We start from the raw sequence: 20,755 nt of genomic DNA on the forward strand, positions 1-20,755 counted from the left end.
TGGGGGTAAGCAACCCTAAAGTTGCTTAAGCTATGGAATTTTTGTTGCTTGAGCTAAGAAGCCCTAGAGGCTGAAGGACCTCAGGATCTCAGTCCTTCAGTCAAAGGATACCAGTGTCCTGTTATTCCATATGCATGTGTAACACTACAAACGGCAAGAAAGAAAATGCAATTAGCTAGGTCCAGAGCCAACATGACATTTTGCCATCCCGGGTTCTATAGCGTATATTCTACATTGCTTTGTTGGAATATTAAACGAACACTTAATGACAACCATAAGAAAAACAGATATATTTAATTAAAAGTTTGCTGGCCCACAAGCCTCACTGAGGTATTTGCTTCACTTCCAAAAAGTCGGCAAATACTGCAAGTATTCAGTAAGAATGATAGATACATTTCTCAACACGCAAAGCAGTCCAAGAAAACTTTTTTGCACAGTAGTTTTCATATACTAAGAACCCACAAAAATGTGATTTTACATATTAGCTGGATATGTAACAAGGAAAAATCTTGAACCAGGAAAATAATGAAAAACCACTTTCATACAAGATTGTGCATGGTTGTATTAACTGAAGATGGAAATGTTCTAAAAATTCATTCCCACCTGTAACCTAGCTTAATTTTTTTTAAACGAAGATTGAGACTAGAATTTTTTTAGTATTTGCACTGGCATACAAAAAGGTGTGCTTTACATTTCTTCACATTGATTTTCCAGTTACTCTAGTCTTGATAAATCTATTCAACTAGAAAAATGTGCTTTAGAATTAGTTTAATAATCCCATACTACAAAAAAGCAGTCTTTAAAAGATTGAATTTCGGTATAAGATATATAATAATATCAAACTACTAATTAAAGGATTTCTAAAAGACAATAAAAAGAACAGGAAAGAAGTATATAGAAGCACATTTTGAACATCATAAGCAGTTTTAATTTAGAAAGGTGTGGGGGTTTGTCTCGAACTCTTAGCAGATTAGAAACCTGGAAAAAAATAAGTTGTGGATTGAATAGAGGGCCGCCAAGCACGTTTTACACTTGTGAAAAGTTATTTACCTCCTCCCACGCAAGCTTATTCTTTTAGCTATCCATATCATTGCCCAGGGATTCTGAAACTGCAGTTGATACAGGCATATAATCAGTGGTGGGATTCAGCAAGTTCACACCACTTCGGCAGAACCACTTGTTAAAATAGTGCTTGTAAACAACCAGTTGTTAAATTATTTGAATCCCACCACCGGAACTGGTTGTTAAATTATCTGAATCCCAACACTGCATATAATGAATGTAAAATAATTTTGATTCACTCCAAAGCAAACAAAGAATTGTAAGGAATCGATCTTTAGATATAAGCAACTTCTTGGATTCCATTTTTAACATACTCTAATATAACCAAGAAATTAAACCAGATCAGGGCTATGCAGGTAAGGTAGGCCTGACCGACATTAACCTTCTGAATGATAAAACAGTAATGGATGGCAATTAATAATAATTTTGGAACATCCCTCCTCCCAGAAATTGGGGTTGACAGGAACAGGTTTAGCTTTACCCCAGCTATATACTCATACCGAGAGCAGCTGGCAACTATACAGTGCATCTCCATTCTCTTTTGGTGTCCCAAATGCAAATACCTCACAAGGAAATTGTAAGAGAAATGCAATGTGCTTTCTGTAGGGGACAGGTAGGTAGGTGCATGGCAGGTCAGGGAAGCCTATGACCCCTTCAGCCTGCATTTAAGAACAGACTTCTATTACGAACATAATTGACGTGACATGAAATAGTAGAGGTAGCATGGAGTATACTGTGTGTGCAGCTTTCTGGTGTCAGTATGGGAATGTCTGGGAAGAAAATTACCGGTATCTGGCTATTGCTATTATTCCAGTAGTATGATAAAGCACCAAATCAAGAGGCATATTGCCCTTGATTTTCTGAGCCAGCTCAGTACAGACACAAACACTGTAAATAGCTATTTTGTTCAACAGTTGGATACTAAGAAACATACCTCTCATCTTTTAATGAAGCTGCATAGCACATTTTTCTGAAGAACAGCAACTTGGGCAAGCTCATACTATAAACATTTTATTTTACCCACCTTTGCTATATGAATAATCTTACCAGTTTATCTGTGAACAAAGGTCAAATAAGAAGAGAGCTTTCTTCAAATATTTGCCAATATTTTTAGGCAGAGCTGGATTTTTTGGCAACGTTGCACAAACACATCTTTAAAATATGTTTTTAATGTGTCTTTTTCTAGGTCAAAAATGCATCCAATCTTCATGTAGAAAATGGAAAAATAAAACTTGCACAAGTAACTTCACATTATATACATAATGGCAATAATATGGCGTCTTGGCTCTTCCGTAGTATTCACTCTGACAAGACATAACTTAAAATGCAGAACCAACACGGATGCTGAATCACTAATCCAAAGAGCACCTTATGATTTCACCGAGTCCTTATGTTTCCAGTGTCTCCTCATTTGCTCCACAAGTATCAACTACACAGATTAAGCAGCTGGTTACTGGGAAAGCACGGACTTTAGAATTAGCTATCCACTTATCCGTTTCAGTATTATATTCAAGGATGTGTCCTAATCGACCTACACCCTGAAATCCAGCTAGGACATAGACGATTGAACCCACAGCAGCACATTTCACTGTTACACCTTTCCATGGCATGGGAGACACCATCTTCCATTCATTCATTTTAATGTCGTAATATTCAACATTGTCTAGGCCACCTAAAAAAACAAAATTCAAATAAGTATTAAGCAAACAATCTTAAACTTTAACACAGCTGAAAGTCAGGAAACTCTTGTAAGTTTCCCCGCATGTAACTAAAAAATAATAATTCTCTTACATTTACCACCATAAAGGTGCAAGCTATGTGTGGGAATAAAAGTGTATTTAAATTTTCAATCACATCAAGAATTCTTGCTAAAGGCTATTTCTGCCAGCTGAAGAGAAAGTTTTTCTTGGCTCTCGCCTCCCCAGATATTGGGACCTTCAAATTTGACAGGTGCACTGGAAGGGTCTGGATTTTAGACCCATTAGTTCTGAACAAATCCAGAATCAGCAGTATGAATGAACCGTTGAACTCTTGGAAACAGCCTCCCCCTTACTTTTGTTTCTCATTAGTCTCTCTTTTTTATTTGTTCTTTTCTATGTCTTTTATTTTTTAATAATAAGTGGATCTGCATTACTTGAGAAAAAAGATTTTAAGTATAGTGAAGAAAAAAAGACCTCGAATTTGAATAAATCAAGACGAACAAAGGAAACATAACAGATGGTTAAGGAAAACCACTACCATGTAATTGCAGGCATAACAAAACAAAAATATTTAATACATACCTAAGCCATTTTGTCCCCCCACAGCAAATATTTTGTCTTTCACAAATACTAGTCCATGATTCTTTCGAGCTTCTAGCATTGGGCAGAGCTCAGTCCACCTGAAATGATTAAATGCACATAGTTTACTCACTTAGTTACCATAGGTTTCTCTTCTGGTTCATCAAGTGTGCAGATAAAAGGTTACCGAATTCTACCCCTTTATTTTCTGGGGCAAAAGAAAAGCTCAAGTTGATCTAAATAGATACAAAGAAAAACACACGTATCACCTCCAGGTGATAACTGACCTATGGAAGTGATCTGCTTGGATGCGTTAGGGCAGGGAAGGAAAACAAGAGCCCAGGGCTAAATGGCGCCCAGGTCTGTCTACCATGCCCCCCACAAGGCCACATGCCCTGCCAGGCTGGGCATGAGTGCTCAGACGATCAGATAGAGCTCATTGGCTCCCAGGTGGCTCAGGGTTAGGGACATCTTTTAGGAGAGCATGGTCCTGCCTTTTTACTATCTTTGTTAGATAGGGCGAGCATTTTTAAAATTATGATTTTTAACTATAATGTAGGTTTAACATGTTGTTGGCGGCCTGAGCCCTTCTGGGATGGGCAGGATATAAAAATAAAAATGAATGTAAAATTTGTTTTAATAGCATACCCATGAGCCTTTGCTAAATAGACTTTGCATATTTAGCAAAGGCTCATGGGTATGTTGTTAAAAAAATTAATTCATTTTTATTTTTATATCCTGCCCATCCCAGAAGGGCTTAGGGCGGCAACAACATGTTAAACCTACATTACAGTTAAAAATCATAATTTTAAAAATGCTCGCCATAACTGAAAAGATAGCCCAAAGGCAGGACCATGCCTGCTAAAAGATGGTCCTTTTTTAACACAGAGAGCCAGCAGGCCTGCGTGTAGCCTGGGCGTCTGAGGCACTCATGCCCAGCCTGGCAGAGGGAGCTATGCTGGAGAAACTGTAACTATGGCTTATTTTTGGAGTAGGGTTTATATTTCAAGCATCCTCCAGTAATACTGTAAAATATTGCTAGGGCTTATTTTCAGGGAAAGCATCCTTACTCTCCCCCTCTCCTGCAGAGTAACTGGTGATATTGTCTGACACAGCTGTCTCCAGTTTTCACTTCCACCATCACAAGAGCAGAACAGATGAGCTGCTACTTGACTGAGCACAATTACAAGCTAATTTTATGGTGCTTTACATGCTTATTCCATATAAAAACGAAATTCAGATTTCAGGAAAATCCCTATCATTTTTTCCAGATTGAGGAAGAAAACAGTTAAAGAAACAGAAAACACTATTTTTTGTACAGTTGAAGACTTAAGCTTTTTTCCTTTGAAGTTGAAGCATGTAAATATTTCAAAACAAACATGAGACATTACTGATGGAATACTAAAAACTATACACACGTTTCTGTTGCTGGATCATAAACTTCACAAGAATTCAAGACTCTTCCAGAAACATTGTTTCCCAAACTTCCTCCACAAACATAAATCAGACCATTGGCCTCTACCATCCCATGACTGCACCGCTGAGCTTGCATGTTATTTCGTGCAGCTAGCTTTCTGTTCCCTGTATCATTGGCAGTATCTAAAATGACAGAAAAGCAGAATTTCCTTCAAACAGAAAGGTACAGGACTTGATTTAGATACCATTTAAAAAATAAATCCTAAACAGTAAAACCACTATTGTACCATGTGCTTTACCCTGCTATGTTCGCCAGTCCGTGGCTTTGATGAGTAAAAGTATATACACATAAAGTGATCATGTTTAGGCTCCAAAACACAAAAGCATATTTCTTTTGTAATGTGCACCCACAATCACTCCCAAAGTCTTAAGGCAAGAGTGTCAAACATACAGCTCAGGGGCTGCATTTGGCCCCTTAAGAGGGCTTATCAGGCTCACTAACCAGTTGATACAACCTTTTCCTCCCTCTCAATGTGGCCTGGCAAGTCTGCAGTGGGCTCACCAGCTGAGGCAGGCCACCCTAATCTCTACATGCTAACCACCTCCCTGCAGTGCCACTTTGGACTGAGAGTAATCCCATGTCTGCTCACACTGCTTGGCAGCAGCTACCCTGTCCCCCCACAATGCTTATCTGGGGGGATAAGCCTGCTGGAGGCAGCCACCCCTTCCCCCCAGGCCCACGCAAATCACATTTACGTCATATCTAGTTCTATCTGGTTCTTGTAGCAAATGAGTCCAACATCACTGTCTTAAGGTCTCGATTATGTTAAGAGAGTCAATTATGGTAAGAGTCAATAAATAAATTATAATAAGTGGCAGTCAATTAATAAACTTATTATTAAATAAATATTAATAAACTTTTAAATTATTAAATGTATCAAAGGGGTTAGGCCATTTTATCCTTGTAAAAATTTGAATTCCTGCCCCCATCCTTACTACTATGCGTGCTGGAAGAAGGAGAGTGATATGGGCACATGCGCCTCCCAATACTGCTCTCCACAGCAGCCTCCTTCAGCATCTAAAGGATAACGTTTGATGAAAGCTGAAGGTATGCCGCTTTATAAATGACTTCCACTGTAACATCTCCTAAGAGGAAATGTCTATGAAATAAACATTTACTTTTTGCAGAACCATTCTGTCATTGGAATAGCTCCATTTAGGTTATGAAAAAGCCTCATGTAAAGATGTAGAGTGTGGCCACCTTAGATTTCAATAATCAGCCTTATACTGTTGCCAGTAGTATGAAAGGCTTCTTAATAAGTGCTTTTAAAAAAGCCAAAACTACTTAGGAAACATTTTTGACCTTTGAAACATTTGGCACATAGTTATTTTCAATGACCTTTCACTACATTTTGCAGATTTTCTCCCAACAAAGCCTTTGCAGGGGGTTACATTAATTTGATTTCTTCCAGCAAATATCCACACAAACTTAGTTGCCAAATAAAGTGTCTTCCACTCAAGAAAAGCATACCTTGATGGAAAAATGGATTATCTCCTTAGCCTAGCTATCATTCCTGTGACTTGCTGAACTAAGACTTTGCTGCTTAAAAAACTCTTATTGCTTCTTCTTACAGCAGATGCTCTGAGTTATTACTGGAGAAAATGGCAGGGTATAAATGGGGAAAGAAAAGCTGCATCTTTGAAAGAGACACAACACAGTACAAGAAGTGTTATTTACTCAATGGACTTTTTCCAATCTTAATCGGGCATGGGCCTACTTATGAAGTTCATGGATTTACAGAGGGACAGAGGAACATTCTACGTGAAACTACAGGTGTTATATCTGTTATTTTAAATAAATATTTTTAAACAACATTGACATTTAAAATCTATTTGTCTGCATAAAGAATACATAGCTGGCTGCCTTCACTGCTTAAAACTGGTACCCACCTGTAATACATTTATTTGGAAGTAAGCAGTCTATAGAGTTCAATAGGTCTAATATTCCAAAGTAGGTATAGAACTGCAGCCTTAGAAACTGGAAGTACTTATGCTTAGGACAGACTGGGTTTCTGCTTGCAAACTGGCTACTCCACTGAACAATGAAATCCATTCCCTGACTGAATTGGTACAGCTGATGCTGAAATCACCTGCACCTTGTTCCAAACATCTTTTAACTTTCAAAGCAAAATTTGAACATAAACTCTTTATCTTTCAAAGCAGATATTAATTTTTTTATAGAGTCAAGACTTTGGACTCCAAAAACATGGGCTAATAATCAGTTTGAACAACTGGTTTACCAAATTTGGTAGGACTTAATGTTGACACTTATCATAGTTGAGGAAACAGACTTCTATGTTTAGATCTCTGATAAAGTTAGTCTGCCCCAAGAAACTGAATGAATCTGCCTATAGTATAGAATTTTTTGACGGGGGGTGGGGGGAGGGTGACAATTAAAACACTGACCTAGAGAGCTAATTGATAAGTTAATTCAGTACTGACTAAAGTTTTTGGCATGTGCAAGAAGTTAAATCTAAAATATGTAATGCCGGCCTATGGAACTCAGCCTACCATTCCACAGTGGGCTAGTCTATTAAGTCAAGCAGAACAGCAATAATGCAGGAGGCCAGAACAGAGGTCTGATTCTCTACCACATTCTCAGGTATTCCTAAGTTATATGGATATAAATCTTTTGCAACAGGTCCTCAAGATCCACACTGATAAAAAAATCAGAAAACCTTCATCCATTTAGCACCTCTTTTAAACTAAAGGAATATTCAGCACCAAGTCACATTAGAAGTTGCATGGGGCTGCCTATTTGAGGGTCTTGCCACCAGAGTCTTGAGAGTAACTTACCTACTTCTGAACCACCAGAAGTATAAATTTTACCCTCCGCTGCACATGCTGCAAGGCTATCACGAGGTGTAGGAGGCCCCAGTTTGGAATACCAGCTATCTTTCACAACGTTGTAGCAGTCCATTCGCTTTATAGGAAACAGCTGGGAACCACCCAAAATATAAACTACATTATCCCAAAAGACACAAGCTGCATCCCTTCGCTTCTCAAAAGGACATCGGATGTCTGTCCAGCTGTAATCCTGTATGGGGGGTGAGGGGGAAGGAATGACAGACATTTTATAGTTCATACTAATATGCACTGTACAGACTTTCAAATTCTTTACTAACATTTTAACAGTTCATTTACATATTTTTACTTAAAGACTCAAAATGCTCTGATATAGGTGATGGAAGTGCACTGGACAGTGAGAGTTTTCTTCTGATCATCGTGGGCTGGTTTTGAACAAACTGGATATTCTAAAGCACAGGTGTCAAACTCACGGCCCTCCAGATGTTATGGACTACAGTTCCCATCATCCGCTGCCAGCATCATGCTGGCAGGGGATGATGGGAACTGTAGTCCATAACATCTGGAGGGCCGTGAGTTTGACACCTATGTTTTAAAGTGAACCAACTGCAACAGGAGTCTCTGGGTGGATCTGTCACAAAGCAGAGCTACCTTGGAAAAAACACACACACACAACAGATACCACTGACATATCTGCTTTTGTTTAAGAATCGCCTGAAATGTTGGTCTGCTTTTTCTGTTTGGGGCAAGATCCATCTTTGAATTACCTACTTTGCATTCATTTCTTGGGTTAACTACCTTTCCATGGTGGGTCCAAGATAATTTGGCAGCTACTGAAAATACATACAGTGATGCTGGTTCTCATCAAAAGTGTGAGCTGAATCTGTGCTTCATAAGAAGATGCTTTAGTACAGGAATGTCTTCTTTTAACAATGAAGTACTTAAATGGAAAGATTATACCTTTGCTTTGTGGGTGGTTTTTCTGCTTAAAATGCAACAGACTTAATAGGTTAGATTTTGGTCTGGTTTGGGATCAGGTTTCCTGAAATGCAAACACTAAGTTGAACCTAGTTCTACTAACTACATAAAACATTTTCCAACATTGTAATATTTGTAACAAAGAAATCTTAAAATTATTTCACTGTGTAGTTAGCAGTGATTAGTTTTATTACTGTAGTTTCATGGCTTCCTTCAGTTTTAGGAACACTCTAGCCATAAGCCGAAAACACTCCGGTCTCTGCTAATGATCAGACCTCCAAAGATCACTGATCCCCTACCTCTTTCCTTCCCTTGCACATCATGTCTGTTGGTTAGCATGCTCAATGGCAGGGCTTTTTGGTGCCTTTTTTTTAGATGCTTAGTGCAAAGTTTATGCTTTGAATTTTAATTGATGCAAGCCAGTTTTGGGATACGAGTTTTGTCTGAGGAGTGAGATAAAACCAGACTGTATAATATAAATATACATTAATAATAAAAAGGGATAGGTGACATGAGACCACAAGCACGCCACATCCTTTCAGATGTTAAATTGATTTTTTAAAATGGGAACAGAAAAATGGTCAAGAAAGAATACATTCTAGACAGAAAAGAGGAGGAGGAGGAATATAAAAAGAAGATAGCAGCTCTTAAGAACTATAATAGGTAAAGCAGAACTGGCAAAAACTTGTTGTCATGACAACCAAGAGCTCATCCTCTACACCACAAATTATATATAATCTTCTTACTGTGGTTAGTGCTAATAAACTACAAATGGTGCTGCCAAAAATACCTGCAGCCATATTAACAGAGGAAGAAAGTGTTATCTCACACATGCACACACACCTACACAGTTGGATTCCCAGCAGATGGGAGAACTGCCTCAGCAAACCCAATGAGAGATGAGCACCTCCACCAAGCAACAACATTGCACTCACAACCAGGTAGTTGCAAATGGTAGCCAAAAGCAATACCAAGTGAAAGTACAGAATAAAAACGTAGTTTTTGAACATAGTGCCTCTGCACAGTTATGATGATCTGTAAGATCACCTGCTGAATCAGAAACTGGGATATGTGCATTGAAACATGTATCTAGATGCTGTTGCTGACTCTCTCTCTGCTTTTAGTGGGATGGCATCTATTCATGCAGTCGGGTGTACATCTATAGCGTGCACTGTGGTGCAATCACCATGTATAAAAAACATTTTACGTAACAGCTTGAAAAATAGTATGGGGGATGCTCTGCTGTTGTTCTCAAAAACAAAAGAAAAAGAAAAAGAAAGTTCTGTTGGGTATCACAAAGCCTTTATGTATGTAAAGTGCTTTCAAGTTACAGCTGACTTATGGCAATCCAGGACTAACAGAGGTGGTTTGCCGTTGCCTTTCTCTGCAAGGTGATCCTGATATTCTTTGGTAGTCTCCCATCTAAGTACTAGACAGGTTTAGCTTCTGAGATCGGATGAGATCAGGCTAGCCTGGGTCAACTAGGTCAGGGCAACAAAGTCCTTGGAGCACGTTGGGATTATGGAGGCCAGTAACTCTAATAAAGCATTTTTCTTCTTCACAACAACATACCAAACTTCCCAAACCAATCAATTATAGGGAAAAATTCTAGGGAAAAGCATGAAAAAGGAGACACATAAAGCAAACCTAAACGTCAAGAACAATTCCAGGGAAGTCAACATTAGCTCTCAGACTAAGTATGCAAAAATGCATCATGTCGCAAGCAGCTCACACAAAGTTTCTAATTAGTAAGATTTTCTCCTTATACTCTCTAAAAAAAATTAACCTACTAAGTGGCATAGGATGGCCACATGTAAAGATCTTAGGAACCTGAAGGGTGTGTTCTCATGGGTATGGGTCTCTACCAAATGTAAAGCTCCCAGCCCTTGCACAAGAGGACTGCTCTCTAATCTCTTCATATCAAACAGATAGTGCCTTGGGCCAAGGATGGGCTCAGCAACCGAAAGGTGTATTGGATGGGGTACTTGGACTCAGGGGATGTGCTTCTTCTAAGAATAATTTCTCCCATATCCCTTCCATGATATATTTGCATAAAGACCCAATCTGTTCCTTTAATCTGTTCCTTTAATATCTACTACTTTAGATAGATATTAATATTAATTATATAAGAACAGGCATATGTTCCCAGCAGTGAAAAAACCTGTATGTACATGTAAGCAGAACTGAAGTTGCTATAGAAACCTTAAAACACCACCACTCTCAAGAACGCTTCGTAATATGATGTTGACATTCCTCATTAACACTGATGCTTATAACATACTACTCCCTCCTTCATTTATGTGTTCTATGAGAGATCACAAGTGCAGGAACTACAGATAACGATGAAGGTGCCCCAGATGTTTTACTTATAAGGATTTACAGCCAGTATTGTCCCAAGTATAGAAATTCCTGTAAAGTAAAAAAGAGCTGAAAGAATCATGACACATGCAACGATGCCCCAAATTGTAGTAGGAGGGGGTGATGAATTTTAAAAAGCCAAATACTATCCACTCACATTCAGACAGATAAGAATTACCTTGGGATTAAAATATCGACAAGACTGTGGCTGTGACCCTCCAAACAAGGCAATACGGTAATCGTGCTTCTTTCTTCGTGGGCGAGTGCCATCCACTAGTTCTTCTCTGTCCTCTGGAGAAAGCAGGTGGTATCTCATTCCACCTAAACCAAACAGAATTTTGGCTTATTCTATGTCACAGAAATGAAATTTGTTTCATGCAGAGGGTTCACATTAGTTCCAGAAGGAAAAAGTTTAGACTCTTTTTCCACCTAGCTAAAAATATCCATATATATATATATACAATCTCTGTCAAATCCAGAAAAAACTGATAGAAAACAATGTTTCCTTAATTTGGAAAACTAGGTTCCTACATGCAGACAGCAGTGGATTCAGAAGGTGTAATTCTGCTTAGGACTATGCAAGTCAAACTTGTGAGCTATACAGGTCAAACAAGAAAATATTTGTAGTATATAAACTGGTTGCAATTGTAATAAGACTGCTTATCAAAATCCTAAATGCACGTCAAAGAAATATTCTGGAATTCAACATAGTTTAGTGAGAGCTAAATACTTTCAGTGATCCACAGCAGATAGGACCTAAAATGGTCTGATTTGCGACTGGCTCAATAAGTTTAACAGCTTTAACAATCCAACTCAAGTTTCTTCAGAAAGTGTATTTAATGTTTCACCATTTACAGTTCACACAAAATCAATTCATGTGAGGGAACTAATGCAGTTCCTTCCACATACAAATATTTCCCTTACCATAAAGAGGAGAAATGTCTAAAGCTTTTCTCCCTTTATGTTTTAGTTTGTTTACAATGTGTTGTAGCCCCAGTCTGCATTAAAGTCACAGATGGTAGCGCGTAGGTTTACTGTTCTTAAATAGCTTTTAAAAATGTCACTACGGAGGCTACTGTGACACGGAGGTTTTTTGCTAATTTTGTTCTAAACCTGAGAAATTAAATATCCGAGCTACTTTTAAAGATGTACTACATTATTCCAGTTATACTTAATTCTAGGGGATGGGGTTATATAACACACTAATAGAATATCCCCTGGACAACTCATTCAGCTATCATATGATGTGTTTGTGTCCATGAACCTTGTTGTCATAAACACCATCTAAGCGATCAGGGTCTGCAGCTGCTCTGCCCACAACTCCCTTCCAGTGACCCTCTAGAACAGTGGTTCTCAACCTTCCTAATGCCGCGACCAATGTTGTGGTGACCCCCAGCCCTAACATTTATCCATTTTACAGATGGAGAACACTGATGCAGAGAGTCTTAGGCGACCCCTGTGAAAGTGTCATTCGACCCCTAAAGGGGTCCTGTCCCACAGGTTGAGAACCACTGTTCTAGAAAGTAAAAAATTAGGACTGTCACCCTCCTCTTGAGTGTCACAGAGGGGAAGGAGCTGCAAGAAATTCTTCTCTTCTTGCAGGGCTCCTAATGGTCAAGGAAGCAGCACAGCTTCCCCTGAACTCATAATTCTTCTTGCTCCTCTGTAATGGATGAGGAAAATGTATCAAATCCATGGCAATTTTTTTCATTTTGCCTTAGTCAGAGAACACAGATGAACCAGCACACAGACATGCAAAATCAATCCAGAACTTGTACTGAGGTCCTATGCAGGTCAGGAGCAGCATGGTTATAAGCTGGCAATGACATGCATATACAATACACAATAGGTTGCCTTCTGCCTTCCTGTCAGATTCAGAAAAACTGCTGCTGCAATGAGGCCAGATACTCATCAATGCTGAACTGATTCATAACAGGGTCTTCCATCACTGCTTTTCAGAATTAAGCAACACGTTCAGAACTGAAACCTTACATGTAGTTTGGTTGTTAGGCGGTACTGCTGTGCAAACATACTTGGGAATGTCCCAATGAACACAGGAGGATTCATTGCCAAGGAAACTCATAGAATCTGGACTGTTAGTTGCCCTGCAGCTGGGGAGGAAGAAGAAGCAACTACTGCTGTGGCACTTCCTTGCCAATGAAGGGCTCCATATTGTGTCAGCAGTATTACAGGGATTCATAACTGAAGTCAGGAGGTGGGACTCAGAATCAAAATCAACTTCCCCACAAAAAACAACAAATTAAAATCTGATTTTCATCTATATTTACATGATAAAAAGATTTGCAACAAATAAGTACTAATGAGGAAAATTATGCAAAATGTTGAAAGCACACCTTAGAATATAAACTTACTGATAACCATTTTTAGACACTCAGGATTGTCCTGGATAAGTGGTTCAGCCTGTACAGTTTTACTGAGGAAATTCTTTGAAATTAAAGGAAATCTGACTTTAGCAAGAATGTCAACCATATACGGCTGGCGGTTTGGCTCATCATATTTCAGCCATCTGACTGCAGCATCATAAACCTGGGAAGAGGAGCAAAAAACACATCTGATTATGCATACGCATAGCAATATAAAGCAATCAAACCTGAAAACAAGCTGTAAATCACTGAGCAATTCCAAATTACATGCAAGATACCTGACAACCTGTCAGCCATGTCATTCAATTTACATCCTGCTGTCTCACAAGCTCAAAATGGCTTATGGCATTTTTTTTTTACACAAATGTAATGCTCTTGTTCCACAAGTGGCTCACAATCTAAGGCACCACATGATTTCATGAATACAGTAAATGACAACTTAAGTCAGATTGTAAAGCCATCAAAATGGCAGCGTTTTCTGCAAGCAGATCCCTGGTAAATGGTTATTCATTGAAGAAGTGTTGTAGGGCAGCAGAGGTGTCCCAAGTAGCAGGGATGTAGCTTAGAGCACAACACACCCGGTTGTAATTATTGTGTTAACAAAAAATTAAATGCTATATAAATAAATAACTGGACCTTCTCACCTGATCTTCTGCTCTTACAGTCAGTGTGTCTTGGTTCAGAAGATGTGTCACACGTTTAACATCCAACTGCAGAAATTCATCTGTTTTGTAAACTTCAGTGAAGTGCTGATGGATAAAGTCATCTGCAGTTGCTTTCAATTCCGGGCAGTCAAGACATTCTGCTAATACACTTATACCTAAAGAAAAATGATATGACATCTTAAATAGCACAATTTAAGTCTGTGCAAGTAAATAAAAGGTTTAATATACAAAATAACTAGTCACATTCACCCTGGCAAAATGATGTAATCAAATGCTGCTTTCTTGCAAAATTGCATAATCTATAGAATTGTTGTGATAGGATAGCCAATGGAGAGAAACAAATAATGCCATCTCCTAAACCTGCTAACAAACACTTTACCTAGAAACTTCAAAGTTAAATGGTCGTCAGATTCTGCAGAAAAACAATTGTTCATCCCTGTTTACCTTAGGGACAAGGCAAATATATCACTGCATATCCATCCGTAGGAAATTAGCATGTTCCCAAATATTCAAGAATTTGGCATAAAACAAGAACAGCCAAAAATATTAATTAGAAGCTGAAGTTCTCTTCAATGTACTTATAACAAAATTAAGCCATCTTACCAAGACAATTCGAAGCATCAACCTGCTCTTTTAAAAAATCCACACACATTTTTTTCACAGGTTCAATCTGATACTGATTTGCCGCATCTAACAATGACTGGACATTGTTGCTGTTTACAGAAATTCTGAAAAAGGTATTAGATAACATTATCACAACAGAAGGCTTTCAACAATAATTAGAAACAACTATGCACATACTTTTATCAAAATATATTTACTGCATTCCGACCAAAGCTATATTATGTTTATTATATTATATTATGCAATCTTGTAAGACTACCCAACTTACAACAGAAAGGCACAAAATGGAGAGGGGCAACCAACTACCTCACAAGTCATTCCTGGTTCAGCTAAACCAGGGGTAGGGAACCTTTAACACTCAAAGAGCCATTTGGACCCCTTTTCCATGGGAAAAGAAAACACTTGGAGCCGCAAATAATTTTTGACATTTAAAATAAAGATAACACTGTATATATAGGGGTTTTTTTACCTTTTACTCTGCTCATTCTGAGAAGCGCATGGATGCGTCCGCCCTGCTGCCAACAGGGCGGGTGAGAGGGGAAGCCCGCGGTGCGGCCCAGCGTCAGGGATGGGGCCAGCGGCTCAGCTCGTGGAGCCACAGTGCAAGGGCAGAAGAGCCGCATGCGGCTCTCGAGCCGCAGGTTCTCTACCCCTGAGCTAAACGTACCACTATGGCCATTTTAGATAAACTATACTGTGATAGACAAGGGAGGGAACAGGCAGGCAGACTTTCTTTCTTTCCATGTGCCCTTCCACATACTTTCATTTGCTTGCTTATTATATTTTGCTTGCTTTTTATTTATTTATTTATTCTTTAGACTTTTATACCGCCCTATCCCCAATTTTACTTTATAATCTGTTCTTTATACACCTATAAATCTTCTCACAAGTATGCTATTTTTATGTGTTTTAATTTAGAGTTATTATTATTTTAGTTGAACATTGCATTTAACCTAGACTCTCTAACCATAAATTAGGACGCATGTACAATAGATAATGTTAATTTTTTAGGATTTTTTCTCAACCATACTTGCATTAAAAATAAAGGAAACAATATATTTTCACAAACAAATTCACTGCTGTCCAACCTAATTCAAAGTCTTTGTGCCTCAGCAAACATATGTTTAGACTAACAGGGAGTAAACACATTCCACAATATGTTGCAGACAATTACACTGTGGCTAACAGCTGGTAATAGGATGCCAGCTTGTAAGAACTACAATGAACAAAGTACTAAAATAGCAGCACCCCTCTCAAACATTTAATTCTTTGATTTCTGCCTTTCCGGGCTTCACATGTAGCTATCAGATATTTTGAAAAGTTAAATAAAAGCTACCTTGCGGTATATGCAAATTCCACAAGCTGCTCGATGATATCTGGCTCCGCATCTTTTAATTCCACTTCAAATGATTTGGATTCAATCATATTTGCTGTAATTAGATAAGAAACACTGTCATTTCACTATGACGGTTTCCAAGTCCTAAGGGAAATTAATAAAAAACACACTGAAATCTTACACGGTCTCAATGAAAGGCAAGGAACATCAACATGATTTACAAAAAGTTAGTGTCAGAATGAGTGAAAGAATTCAGATTAGCAAAGGCCCCTTCTAATGTTCTAAAAATATTTTCCTAATTACACCAAAGTTTTGCCTAAAGAAAAACTCAGCAAGAGCAGGAAGAAGAGGATAAAGTTATTTTTAAATATCCAGAATATTCAATTTCACAAAGTACATTTTCAAGATATAAGAATGTCTCACAGCATTTTTATTTTGCCTACCTGAATGTATTTTAAAAGCATTTACATAGCAAGATACTTACAGCACAGCTTTTTAATCTTCTCAGAACCTATACAATTGCTTGTGCTTTTAGCAGCAGTTTCAACTCAGCTTAATTGAGGGAAACAAAGCTGTGCAATACTGTCTTTCTGCTAACCCCCCTCCCCCCATGTCAGATCTCAAAGCAGGGTCAGCCCTGGTTAGTATTTGGATGGGAGACCACCAAGGAGGTTTAGGGTTGCTACTCAGGGGAAGGTAATGGCAAACCACCACTGTCAGTCTCTTGCCTAGAAAATTCTATAGGATCATAATGAACCAGCGGTAATTTCACAGCACTTTCCTCTACCACCACCCAAATGTCATCAAAAATATGAAACCAGTTCACAGTTGCACACACCAGTTTCTGCCCCAGACATTTTCCCATGAGAAGTTAGAATATTAAAATGAAAAACTCCCCTTCTCATAAGTCTATTTTTAATTACAGCTACACATGAAATGTAGAGGCAAGAAGTTGTCATTTCTATTGAAGCAGCTGGATATGGGGACAATTTTGCACTGATTCTGCAACTCAGAAAGTTTAGCAGTCACATAAAAGAACATTCAATGGATCCCATCTGGTACAGAAACACAGGTATAAGAAATTTAAAAACAGCATGCAGAACAATTGAACAAGGCTCAAGAAGTTTTACTTATACGTGACAAATCGCCCAGTCTCGGGGTGGGGGGTGTTGAATCATGCTGAGAAGTGGTGCGGCTCTACACCGGCAAAAATGCTCGCCCTGGAACAGTAGTACATTGCTAGTTGGTGGCTGCTGCAGCCCGCCAAGATGCCTGGATGTGGTGCAGAGTGCTGCGTCAGTGACCCTGTGGGCATACAGGGGCGTTCCAGAGGGGTGGCCAGGGGTGAAGCTGACCTTAGTTGGCTTCCATCCCAGCTTTGCCTCTGGATATGCTGTGGCATGGACTTACACCACCCTTTTGGGGGATGTCAGGCCACTGAAGGGCTTTTCAGTGGTGGGGCGGGTTTTCTTATATTTTGCCTTCCTGCACCACTAAAAAGCTCTCTAAAGGCAGCAAGGTGGCGCCACAGCAACATTGTCCTTGGCTGCCCCGGGCTCAAGGTTAGGCTGCCCGCCCACTAGCCCCTTTATTGCAGGCCAGAAGACAGCACAGAGATTTTTAAAACTCTAATAAAGCTGAATTGGGGAAGACTTACTGGTAAACATCAAGTTAAAGAAGTGACTGGCAGATGCAAGCACAACACGATGAGCTGGAATGTTCCTTTCCTGGACCATGAGAATGACATCACAAAGAGTTTTCTAACAGGAATAAAAACACAATAGTATGGGAAAAGGCATGTAGGAATACTTCAAACATTCACACTAGTCTGTAGAAATTATAATAGCTTTTGCTGATGCAATACATTTTCAACAGGTCTTGACCTAGCACAGTGATGGTGAACCTTTTTAAGACCGAGTGCCCAAATTGCAACCCAAAACCCACTTATTTATCGCAAAGTGCCAACATGGCAATTTAACCTGAATACTGAGGTTTTAATTTAGAAAAACATTTGGCTCCGAGGCGTGCGTTACTCAGGAGTAAGCTTGGTGAAGCAACCGTGCAATGCTTCAAATGGGTGAATCACGACCCTAGGAGGGCTTACTCAGAAGCAAGCCCCATTGCCAGCGACCGAGCTTACTCTCAGATAAAGGATCATGCCCAGGCCAGCCTAGATATGTGTGTGGGTGTGTGATTTTGTGCCCCCCCACATGACGAACTCTGTGCACACGTGCCCACAGAAAGGGCTCTGAGTGCCACCTCTGGCACCCGTGCCATAGGTTCGCCACCACTGACCTAGCAGAAGCTGCTAAATTTGGATTTATACCCTGCCTTTTTCTCCTATAGAGTTTCAAAACGGCTTACAAGGTCCTTCCCTTCCTCTCCCCACAACAGAAACCTTGTGAGGTAGGTAGGGCTGAGCTCTGACTAGCCCAAGGACACCAGCAGGCTTCATGTGTAGGAGTGGGGAAACCAACCGGGTTCGCCAGATTAGTCTACAATTTATGTGGAGGAGTGGTAAATCAAACCCATCTCTCACATTAAAGTCCACCTCTCTTAACCCCCCCCCCCCCCCCGGCTTAGTCAAATAGGTTACATTGGCCAAATCATACCAAATCTTTGAATATATAGCCAATTTTGTCTCTCTCTTGGTACTGTAGAGATGCACAACCTATCAACAGTGACCATAGCTGTTGATAACAAGAAGAACCTACACATGGACACCATCAAGAACTGATGCTCATGGCATTTCTGATAACCACAGGAAAGTAATTACCTGTGGCTTAGCACATGGCTAGTGTGGTACAATAGGTAAGAAACACAGTTTCAAACACAATCCCATTATATCCCAGCATCAGTCCCCTACCCTATTTAAAATAGGGAGAGACAAGGCTGTCCCATCTTATAGGGTTACTGCAAATGGCAAGTTAGCTTAGTAGGAAACATTCAAAGCTAATACAATGTTCCGACAGGACATCGCAAGAAATACGCCCTGCTAAATGGTTTCTCAATTTAAGGTCGCTATCCCACGGCTGTGCTTTCAGTTCCCCCTCTTCCGGTCTTACTTGCTTCCTCATAGTGTTCATGACTCCCATAAAGCTGGCCAATAATTTGGCTTCTTCCCGAGCCGCGAGTTTCTTCTCCGTTTTCTTCTTGTTGCTTTTTTCCGACCCCGAGGCCGCCATGCTCCCTCTCGCCCGCCTTTCACTGCCGGAGAAACAAGGGCTGCTTGACAGCCGACGCCAGGAGGGTCATACACACTGAAGAGTGACAATGCGACGAGGAGCCGGCAGAAGGCACAACCGCAACTTCCCCCGTTTCGAGGGGGCGCCTGAACCCCGCAAAGATAGTCAGGCCGCGAGAACTGCCCCACCCCTCACGACGGGAGCCGGCGACCAATCAGAACACGGCTCCCCGCCTCGCGCACCTGAAGGAAGCTAGCGACATCGCCCACCAATACAACGGAGCGCCCTTCGGCCAAGAATGCCGAGTGCCCCGAGGTGTGAGCGAGGCGGCGAGGTAAACAAAGAACTGAGCCGGCACGCGCGCGCGCACTGTCATCGCGGCACGTCACGGCGCAGGCGGCGTGCCCATAACAAAGAAGCGAGGAAAAGGAACCTGGGCGAGCGCGCATGTGCATCGGAGAGGTATGCCGGGTTGGCTTCTATGGCGCCTCTGTGGCTCAGTAGCAATATAACCTTGGCAAGGTTACTTTAGTGAATTTAGATTAACATGTTCTATGTGCAGCCGCCCTCGAAAACAGTTTGGAAAGTTTATCTGGTGCAACATACAGCTGATGCGGTTCTTGCTTAGATTTGTCCTATAAAGCCAGTCCTAGTTCAGCTACCTGACTCTCAGTTTGTATCTAGTTCATGGATTTTAAAGCCCCTAAATTGTATGAATCGAGAGTATTTAAAAGACCACTGTATCAGCCTGCCCCAGTACTGAGATCCATGCCTGGTGCTTTCCTGTGTAAAGGAGTCTTAAGGTGTCTGGAACCTGTGGGAGAGCTTTTTCAGACCATGAAACTCCCTCCCTTAAGGAGATTCATACCTTCCAGAATGAATTAAATACTTTTGTTTTCTGAAAGGTCTTTGAACTGGACAAAATATTTGTTATTTTTCCTCTGAACTTGTTTTGTTTTGACTGGTTTTATGTCAATGTGTAGCATGTCAATGTGTAGCATGGTGGCCAAGTTTGCAGATGATACCAAATTATGTAGGGTGGTGAGAACCACAAAGGATTGCGAAGAGCTCCAAGCGGACCTTGATAAATTAGGTGAGTGGGCTAAGAAATGGCAAATGCAGTTCAATGTAGCAAAATGTAAAGTGATACACATAGGGGCAAAAAATCCAAACTTCACATACACGCTACAAGGGTCAGTGCTATCAGTCACAGACCAGGAAAGGGATTTGGGTGTCTTAGTTGATAGTTCCATGGGAATGTCAACTCAATGCATGGCAGCTGTGAAAAAGGCAAACTCTATGCTGGGGATAATTAGGAAAGGAGTTGATAATAAAACTGCAAGGATTGTCATGCTCTTATATAAAGCTGTGGTGTGACAGTTTTGGTCGCCACATCTCAAAAAGGATATCGGATAGAAAAAGTGCAGAGAAGGGCAACGAGGATGATTGAAGGATTCCTTATGAGGAGAGGCTGCAATGTTTGGGACTCTTTAGTTTGGAGAGGAGATGTCTGAGGGGGGATATGATTGAAGTCTATAAAATTATGCATGGGGTAGAAAATGTTGACAGAGAGAATTTTTTCTCTCTTTCTCACAATACTAGA

The 20,755-nt window shown here is 40.1% G+C and overlaps 2 protein-coding genes across 2 annotated transcripts in view; one reads left to right on the forward strand and one right to left on the reverse strand.

The window, feature by feature from the left end:
* Positions 1–275: 275 nt before the first annotated feature.
* KLHL7 (kelch like family member 7) lies at positions 276–19,515 on the reverse strand. The gene is made up of 11 exons (XM_048510483.1): positions 19,033–19,515; positions 17,625–17,727; positions 15,968–16,061; positions 14,611–14,735; positions 13,987–14,162; positions 13,331–13,505; positions 11,137–11,279; positions 7,614–7,854; positions 4,760–4,940; positions 3,345–3,442; positions 276–2,734 (listed from the first exon to the last, which is right to left on the reverse strand). The coding sequence occupies exons 1-11, from the start codon at positions 19,150–19,152 to the stop codon at positions 2,451–2,453; spliced, it is 1,740 nt and encodes a 579-aa protein (XP_048366440.1). The 5' UTR covers positions 19,153–19,515; the 3' UTR covers positions 276–2,450.
* Positions 19,392–20,755, forward strand: part of FAM126A (family with sequence similarity 126 member A) — a 60,741-nt gene continuing 59,377 nt past the window's right edge. Inside the window, exon 1 of the mRNA XM_048511130.1 lies at positions 19,392–19,614. The gene's annotated coding sequence lies outside the window, so the exon portion shown is untranslated. The remainder of the gene's footprint in view (positions 19,615–20,755) is intronic.

Source organism: Sphaerodactylus townsendi, linkage group LG11 (assembly GCF_021028975.2).
Source record: "Sphaerodactylus townsendi isolate TG3544 linkage group LG11, MPM_Stown_v2.3, whole genome shotgun sequence".
NCBI lineage: Eukaryota > Metazoa > Chordata > Lepidosauria > Squamata > Sphaerodactylidae > Sphaerodactylus > Sphaerodactylus townsendi.

Excerpts from the sequence above, each read along its gene's own strand:
- KLHL7 (XM_048510483.1), bottom strand. The coding sequence starts at position 19,152 with ATGGCGGCCTCGGGGTCGGAAAAAAGCAACAAGAAGAAAACGGAGAAG. Across the intron at positions 17,728-19,032 it reads TGAACACTATGAGGAAGCAA|AAAACTCTTTGTGATGTCAT; the intron begins GTAAGACCGGAA and ends TATTCCTGTTAG. Across the intron at positions 16,062-17,624 it reads CTTTAACTTGATGTTTACCA|CAAATATGATTGAATCCAAA; the intron begins GTAAGTCTTCCC and ends ATCTAATTACAG.